The sequence below is a fragment of the Monopterus albus genome, unplaced genomic scaffold (assembly GCF_001952655.1).
Source record: "Monopterus albus unplaced genomic scaffold, M_albus_1.0 scaffold199.1, whole genome shotgun sequence".
Lineage (NCBI taxonomy): Eukaryota > Metazoa > Chordata > Actinopteri > Synbranchiformes > Synbranchidae > Monopterus > Monopterus albus.
The window spans coordinates 160,075-167,708 of NW_018128079.1; the positions used below are offsets into that span (position 1 = coordinate 160,075).

Consider the following 7,634-nt stretch of genomic DNA (forward strand, 5'->3'; position numbering starts at 1 on the left):
GGATTTTTTTTTGTTTGTTGTCATATTTCTACGTTTTCCAGTTTGTGAGTTGGGCTGAGACGTGAAGTGGAAAAAGTAAAAAACAAAAAAAGATGTTACTCTTTTCTTAACAATATAGTAATGTCTAATATTCAGTTTGAGGTTTGTAATATTTGTGTGCGTATGAAAGTTTTGTAAATCTGTGATTGTATGCACGTTTTGGCATATGATTGTATGTATCTTTCAATTTTAAGTGCTTGTTTATTTTTTTGTTTGGTTTTGCATGTAGATATTAGTTTCTTTTGTTTTTATGTTGCTTTTTTTTTTGGAGGGGGGGGGGACCATGTACAGTACTGTATAACATGGGCAGGATCTTGGACCTCATGCTACATTGATATTATATATGAATATAAAAACATGTTTTCCCTATGGAGAAAGTTTTAAGTTATATATCGCCTGTACACTCTGGGCTGCCTTTTAGATCTAACTGTCCACTGTTTAAGATAATGATAATAATGGATAAAACATATTAATGAAGAATTATGCTGATGAAATAAAGATTCTTAATAAATCTTATTACATTTACAACACATCTGCTCTTGTGTTTAATTGTTTTGTGCAAAAACAAACAAACTGCAGTCAGCTTTTTAATGGATATTTGTTATATTATGTTATTTATTATCCTTATAAAACAGTAAAATTTGAAGGTTAAAATACAAAAAAGAACACGTGATAAAACCCAACATCACAACAGTGACCACTAGATGGCATCATTATCAACGTTATTAATTAAGGAGACGTCGTGGAACCCATTAATAAAACAAATAGAATAAAATGATTAATTGTAGCGGACACATTGTTGAGATCTGGGGAATGTTGGCTCCTTTGTTCCTAGATCTCCTCTTCCGGGGAATTATGGGAGAATCAGCAGCCACCTCTCTGGCTGTGCTACATCTGCTGCTGAATCCTCTCAGCACCTCTTGCATTCTCCTTTGCAGCAGAGGGGAATACATGCATAAAGGAGCCGTGATTGCCTCTGCCACTAAGTGAGTGAGTAAGAGAAACATACCTCTTAATCTTTCTCAAAGATGAGTCTTTCCTTCTCAGTGTCCACGATGGCCCATGGCAAAGGAAAATCTGGGTCAGTCCCCTCTCCATCCTCCTCACGCAAACTAAAACCCATAAAGTGAAGGATGCTAACTATTAGTAGGTCTACTATACGATCCATCCAATAATAATAATAATCAGTTATTACTATTATCAATACCACATTTTTCATAAAGGATTTATAAGTATTAACTGGTTTGCAAAGCTGAAAGCGTTTATATCTTCACAGATATCTACAGTCTGGAATAATTAAAATATTTAAACGTTTGTGAAACCAACTTTCGTCTCAATGTTTCCATATTCTAAGCAGACGCAACGAACTTTACGCCAAAGAAGAAGAATGGAAGGCGAGAAGACGATTTGAAATAGCGAAGAAGAGTTGAAGCAGAGAAGAAGAATAGAAGTGGTTAGGAAAAATTAAAATAGAATCCACGAAAACGTCGAGTTAAAATCTTATTTCGCAAACTATTTCTTCTTCGAGACAGTAAGAAGACACCCGATGTATCACAAACACATCTGAAAACAAAAGTCGCTGCTGGATGACAGGTGAAAATGAATGTTTGGCGTTATGCATGTTAATATGGTCTAAGGTTGTGTTTGAAGCACATAGAACTCTAAAATCACTCATTCACTTCCTTTTGTATATTAGTTTTTTAAGCATCACGGCAACATAATTTGCCTGGATAAGCCAAAAATATTCCGTCCTACAGACAGGGCTAACCTACCCATTTTGCCAACTAGGGCCTTTATTACAAAAGAAGTTCAGTTTAGAATATGAACCTTGCTCTTTTTTATACACTGGAAACTGAAACTTTAGAACATATTTTTTCATGTTATGTTAGTAAACAAAGATCCACACCTTAATATCTTAAAAATTCATACTGGTCGGGGGTGTGAGGGGTTGCAAGAGGAGTGTGGTAGGCATGTACAATATGGCCACGGAAGCCCGCACGTTTCAGTTGTGTCTTGGTTCGCCATACTGCTAATATAGCAGCATAATTTTCCTAGTAACGATGTAAACTACGGATGCCTGGTTGCGACAAACTATTCAAAATGCAGCCTCTAGTTTGAAGCTAGTATTACCTGACTGAGTACAATTGTAAGTTGAATGCTCTGGTTGCTGCTAATGTGACACAAAACACTAACGTTACACAAAGCTTGAATTACTCCCAAATTTAAATAACATAATTTGTAATATTCATCTTTTATTAAATTAAATACAGTTACAGTTTTATATGTTCACAGCTCCGTGTGTTGCATGTGGTCTGAATGTTTTTAACAAAAAATACATAAGATATTCTAATAAATAAAAGACCCAGCAATGTATCTTAAACTACAAAGTGCCACGTGTTTCACAGCTTCTGAGCAAAGTGGATAATAGAGCCCAACCTGTAAATTGGTCATCATATTTTAGCTTATCACAAATAATACCATCAAAATGTAGGAACTGTAATAGTGAAATGCAGAAGATATGTCTGAGGTAATTTGGAAACAGTGTTGGGACTTGTCAGAGGGGGCTGACAGATTTTGTGGAATTTAAAGACTTCTCATCAGAAATGTTTGTTTCTGTTATGTGTTTATGTCTAAGCATAAATATTAACCAAATCACTGATATTGTATTTATTAATGAACTTTCAAATGTCAATAAGGGTATCAAATACGTATACATCCAGTGTTGGCTTGGCTCTAGATGAAACTGACTGAAAAGGCACTGTTGTCTTCAATTTATTCCTTAAAACTGGGCTTTGTAGTTGTGTCCTGTCTTGGTAGCCAGATTAAGCAGTCAGAGAAAAGAGCTGTCCTCTGTAGAGCTGTCCCACAGCACTGTGCTTGTCTCTCTGGGCCCGTTAGACTGGCCTAGCACCATGTTTTTGACCTGCAGTGGTTGTGAGGGCTTTTGTCCTGAGGGGTTACTGTGTTCGTAGGTTTCAGCGCCTGAATCTGTGCTCACAGATCTGCACAGCTGGCTCTTGTCTTGTAAGTGTTTCTTACATTCTCTGTTCAGACAAGAGTGTTCGTACTCAGTCCTCATGTCATAGTCGTCATATGTGTGTTGCTGTCCATCCGAATGGAGGTCAGGTGCACTACTTTGGTCTTAACTCTGAGAGTGGTGATTAAGCTTTGTGTGGTTATTTGCATTGTCTGAACACTGCTTGTGGCTTGGGCTCTGTCTTTGTGGCGATGAACATTGGGTCTGTTCATGTGAAATAATGGTCTTGTCCTGATGGTGAGCGTGGTTCTGTTGATCATGACTGTTCCAGAAGGCTCTGCAGAGCTGCTCTGACTCAGAGAGCAGAGGCAGGCCAATGTTCAGGTGCATGAACAGGTTCTCCAGCCACTCCACCAGCTTGGAAAAGGAAGGACTGAAAGAGAGAATGACAGAGTTGTAATAAGGGGCTGTCAGACCCAGCCTGGTCTACGCAGTAGTGCTTGGGCTAAATATGTAATAGGTTCCTATGCATATGTAGACCTTAATCAGCTACTCAGGAAATTACCTTATAATTTTCTCTTTATTATAGTAAAGGTAACAGATGAATACAGTAATTAGTGATCAAGTTAAGTGATCACTAATTAGTTTTATTTACCACAGCACACTGACATCACTGGGTGGAAGTGGTGACACTGGAGGTGGTCATTTACTCCAAAATATACAAGCACCCTACTAGTTCAACTACTAGTTCCAATATTGATGGGTATGGTTGTTCTGTTAAAACTGAAAAATTAAAGTGTGATTTGAAACAAAATATAAAGCAGATGCATTTAGTATCACTCTGAACAATATTTACATATAGCTTGATATAAATTCAGGTTTGCAGTTGTGGTGGATTTGTGTAATCATACCGTTTATCAGCATCCATGTCACAGCAGAGGACAGCCAGCGGCAGGAAGGCCAAAGGGCACTGTGGAGGGTGGTACCGCTCCAGGAAACCAGCTACGTTTAGCCCAAAGTCATTCGAGCGAGGAAGGTAGTCGGGATCGGCGCTCACTCTACCTATTATCTGAAGAAAGACAGATATAGATGCTGTACCTACTCAGCTTTAAAACTGAAGAAATGTTTGATGAATGGAAAGAGAGGATATTACAGGTCTGTCATTTACACATTTGCTCTATCAGTACCACAGCCTATGTTTAGTAATATTTGACTCGACTTAGATGGTCTTACCTCACATATCATAATACCAAAGGAAAAAATGTCCACTCTTTCGTCGTATGTTTTTCCTGAGAGTTGCAGAGGAAAGATTGAACAATATCATGCACATTGTTATATACCGACTCATGGTGGAGCTGTAGAAATCATTGTTTTCTTATCAAATCTGCTATTAGGTTACACCTTAGAATAATATCACATGCATACTGTACAGAGGACTCTTCTTTTATAGGGAGCCTATAAATACAGCGTGAGTTTGGGTTTAGGTGCCCTAAGGGTCCTTGATTCAGAGATGCACTCACCATGGATCATCTCAGGGGCCATCCAGTAGGGATTTCCTACTACAGTATACCGCTTCCTCCGGTCAGCCTTGCGGAGCTCTGACAGTGTCCCCTTGGCAGGCCGTTCCATGGAAGACGTTCTGCTCAGATTCCTCTCCTCCATCACCAGCCTGGCTAGTCCGAAATCTGCCACCACCACGGACTGGTTCTAAACAAGCAAGAGAGAGAAAGAAAGAAAGGTTGAAAGTGCCATTTATAAAGTGTATGGTGCTTGTGATGAGCTATTTGTTTACCTCTCTGACCAGGCAGTTATGTGAGTTTAGATCTCGGTGGATGACATTCATGGAGTGTAGATAGGCCTTAGAAGGAGACATATTATATATATTAGGAAAAGTCTGTACCAGATTAAGGACTAATTATGGATTTTTCTCTTTTATGTTAAGGATACTGACCAAAAAGACTCACCATTCCAGCTGCAATGTCTTTAGCATAACCCACTCTTATACTCCAGGGAAAATCCTTGTCCTACAACAGCAAGATTGTATTCAACATACAGTGTCTGTGTGCTCTGACAGTGCTCAAGGAGAAACATAATGACCTATTTTTACTTGCCATCTTTATGATGGTCTCTCGGAGAGTTCCTCCTCGGATGTATTCAGAGACGAAGTTTATACGTTTGTCTTTATAAAACAGTCCAATGAACTTGAGAACATTTGGATGGTCCAGACAGCGCATCACCTTCACCTGTACGTACAAATGCCTGTTGTCATCGTAGCATCATGAAAATAGCTCAAATAGTAATCATTTTATTGAACTAGTGGTTGACTTTTCAATGGCTGATGCTCATCTTTAAAGAGCAGACACATCTGCAGACATTTTTGTTAATCATTTTCATATATTGATCCAATTAATTGGCCAACCAGTTAATCAGTCGAGTTTCAGCTGTGCAAGGAAGAATTTTTGATAAAATCCAGCTTTCTTATTAGCTCATGATCTAATGTGGCAGTTAACTCCTTAGGTCCCTTAGATTTAATACAAACTCTGGCTTTTGCATTTCTATAGTCTCCTAAAGAACGTGCCCACTGGTTTATTGTGCGTGCTCTGGGAGGTTAAATTGTTGTGCATCCAGTGATTTATGGATATCAAATATTTATATTTCCCTGTTTCTTACATTGTCAATCATATGACTTTTACTACTCTGACGTCCACTTACCTCCTTTAGGAAAGTCTTTTGTGTCTCTTCGTCAAAGCTTATCAACTCTTTCATCACCATCACCTCCCCTGTTTCTTTATGTGTTACCTTGACAGAAACAGGTTTATCACAATGCTCGTTTAAAATAAATCTTATAGTTGTTTAATATGTTGAAAGTCACCTATTGGGAAATAAACTAAACTAAAGGGCCAAAGAGAAGGAAAAGCAATTGTTGTACCTTAACAGCCTGTCCAAAGCAGCCCTTGCCAAGCACTTCTCCATGGATGAGGTCTGAAGGTCTGAAAATGCGATGGATCCGATCTCCAGGGTCTACTCGAAGAGACTCTGAGCGAACCATGTCTCTCCTTTGAGATAAGAGCGATAGTGCTCCAGGGGACAGAGGACATTTATCTATACTACAGCTGCGCCTGGGGGGGAAAAAAGACTTAGATAGAAAGATAAAAGTAATGAACCAAAGTAGGCCCATTGTTGGCGCTTACAGGATGTGTCTGGATCGCATTCCCAGGATCCCTTGGTGCTGAGGTGGTGAGGGGTTCATCCTGATTTGTTCTTCTGTCTCCTCCGCTGGACTTGGCTCCTCCTCCAGACTTGAGAGTTTACGAGTTGAAGCGAGTTTGTCGCAGACGCACGGGTCAGGACAGCTGATGTTGTCCTGGGGGTCATTTGAGTGAAGGAGGTCATCAGGAGACTGTGGGTTGTGTTCGATAGTCAGCTGCAGAGGTCTGCTTTTGTCCTGGATCACACGGTTTATCTAGATGAAAGAACATTGTGCTGGCCTTTGGTGATGTTGTTTTTCAGTGTTACTTATTTAATAGTGATTTTGTGGATTCAAGGAGGTGTAACCTATTGTTTTTGATCCTCATGATATTATTGCTTAATCAATGGGTGAGGCTTACCTCATCGGGGGAGATGTTGTAGACAGGGTTGCCGTTGATCTCCAGTACTTGGTCACCAGTGTGGACAGAGGACAGCAAGTCAGGGCTGAGGACAGATGAGTCTAACCTGAGGCAGAGTCAGAAGTGGTGGAAAGGTGGGGTAAGCCAAAAAATAAAGGCAGAGGCGCATTTGGGCCTTTTTGGGGTTTAGTTGGAGATTAGCACAAATTAAATGCAAAATTCACTCTTGTCATGTCTTTGATCAAGAGACTCACACTGTCACAGTGACAACAGGGCTTTTATCTTGGCTGAGGTCAGCGGCTACAGTCAGGCCTTGTCGACAGCCTGCATTGGGAGGGAGGGACACCAGCGCCACCATGTGGGGACTCGTGGTGAGTGGAGAAGCAGACGTCACAGCTGATACTACACCCAGACGGAAACAGTGGCCACTGCAGAGTAGACAAATCAGCAAATCAGAAGACAGGTGTATATGTGGACCAAGAATTATAGCTTTTCTATTTGTTTTAATGACAAGTTTAGCATCTTTCCTCCAGCTACATAATGCACTTGCTTTATTTATTTTTTTGTTTACCAATAGAGTTTGGAACGTTCAACAAGCGTGTAAGTGTCTCCATCTCCAATGACCATTTCACAGCTCATACAAGTGAAGCATTCTGGATGGTACTTCTGCTCTCCAGCAACCTATGTATACAGAGAGGCAATGTAGTGGAATGTGGAAACACAAAAATGCAGAGGCCAAGGGGATATCTATCTATCTATCTATCTATCTATCTATCTATCTATCTATCTACAGTATCTATCTATCTATCTATCTGTCTATATATCTATAATTTTTTTTTTTTACAAGACGTCCTTTGTGGGCTCAGATTTGAGGGACCAAATGCAGGTCTGAATTCTAAGAGTTATTTGTGAATATTCCTGGATCAAGGCCTTGTAGTGTCAGGATGCTTCCAGAGGATATCCGCTGGTTTGAGAGTTAAAAGCAAAAGAAAACATTTAATTTCTTATCA

At 39.7% G+C, this 7,634-nt stretch overlaps 1 protein-coding gene and 1 long non-coding RNA gene across 3 annotated transcripts in view; both read right to left on the minus strand.

Moving 5' to 3' along the window:
- Positions 1-784: 784 nt before the first annotated feature.
- Positions 785-2,210, minus strand: LOC109970506 (uncharacterized). 2 transcript variants are annotated; one of them, XR_002276424.1, is made up of 3 exons: positions 1,946-2,210; positions 1,049-1,151; positions 785-969 (listed from the first exon to the last, which is right to left on the minus strand). It is a non-coding gene; the product is annotated as an uncharacterized LOC109970506 (long non-coding RNA). The 2 variants fall into 2 exon arrangements; XR_002276423.1 differs by lacking the exon at positions 1,946-2,210 and adding an exon at positions 1,366-1,626.
- A 113-nt stretch (positions 2,211-2,323) lies between these two features.
- LOC109970502 (LIM domain kinase 1-like) overlaps positions 2,324-7,634 on the minus strand; it is a 9,371-nt gene continuing 4,060 nt past the window's right edge. The window contains exons 3-15 of the mRNA XM_020618071.1: positions 7,196-7,305; positions 6,879-7,052; positions 6,625-6,730; positions 6,208-6,479; positions 5,946-6,135; positions 5,729-5,815; positions 5,128-5,259; positions 4,981-5,040; positions 4,809-4,874; positions 4,537-4,723; positions 4,250-4,305; positions 3,928-4,085; positions 2,324-3,449 (exon numbers count right to left, since the gene is read on the minus strand). Coding sequence (XP_020473727.1) covers positions 3,182-3,449; positions 3,928-4,085; positions 4,250-4,305; positions 4,537-4,723; positions 4,809-4,874; positions 4,981-5,040; positions 5,128-5,259; positions 5,729-5,815; positions 5,946-6,135; positions 6,208-6,479; positions 6,625-6,730; positions 6,879-7,052; positions 7,196-7,305 — 1,866 coding nt within the window. The 3' untranslated portion in view covers positions 2,324-3,181. The remainder of the gene's footprint in view (positions 3,450-3,927; positions 4,086-4,249; positions 4,306-4,536; positions 4,724-4,808; positions 4,875-4,980; positions 5,041-5,127; positions 5,260-5,728; positions 5,816-5,945; positions 6,136-6,207; positions 6,480-6,624; positions 6,731-6,878; positions 7,053-7,195; positions 7,306-7,634) is intronic.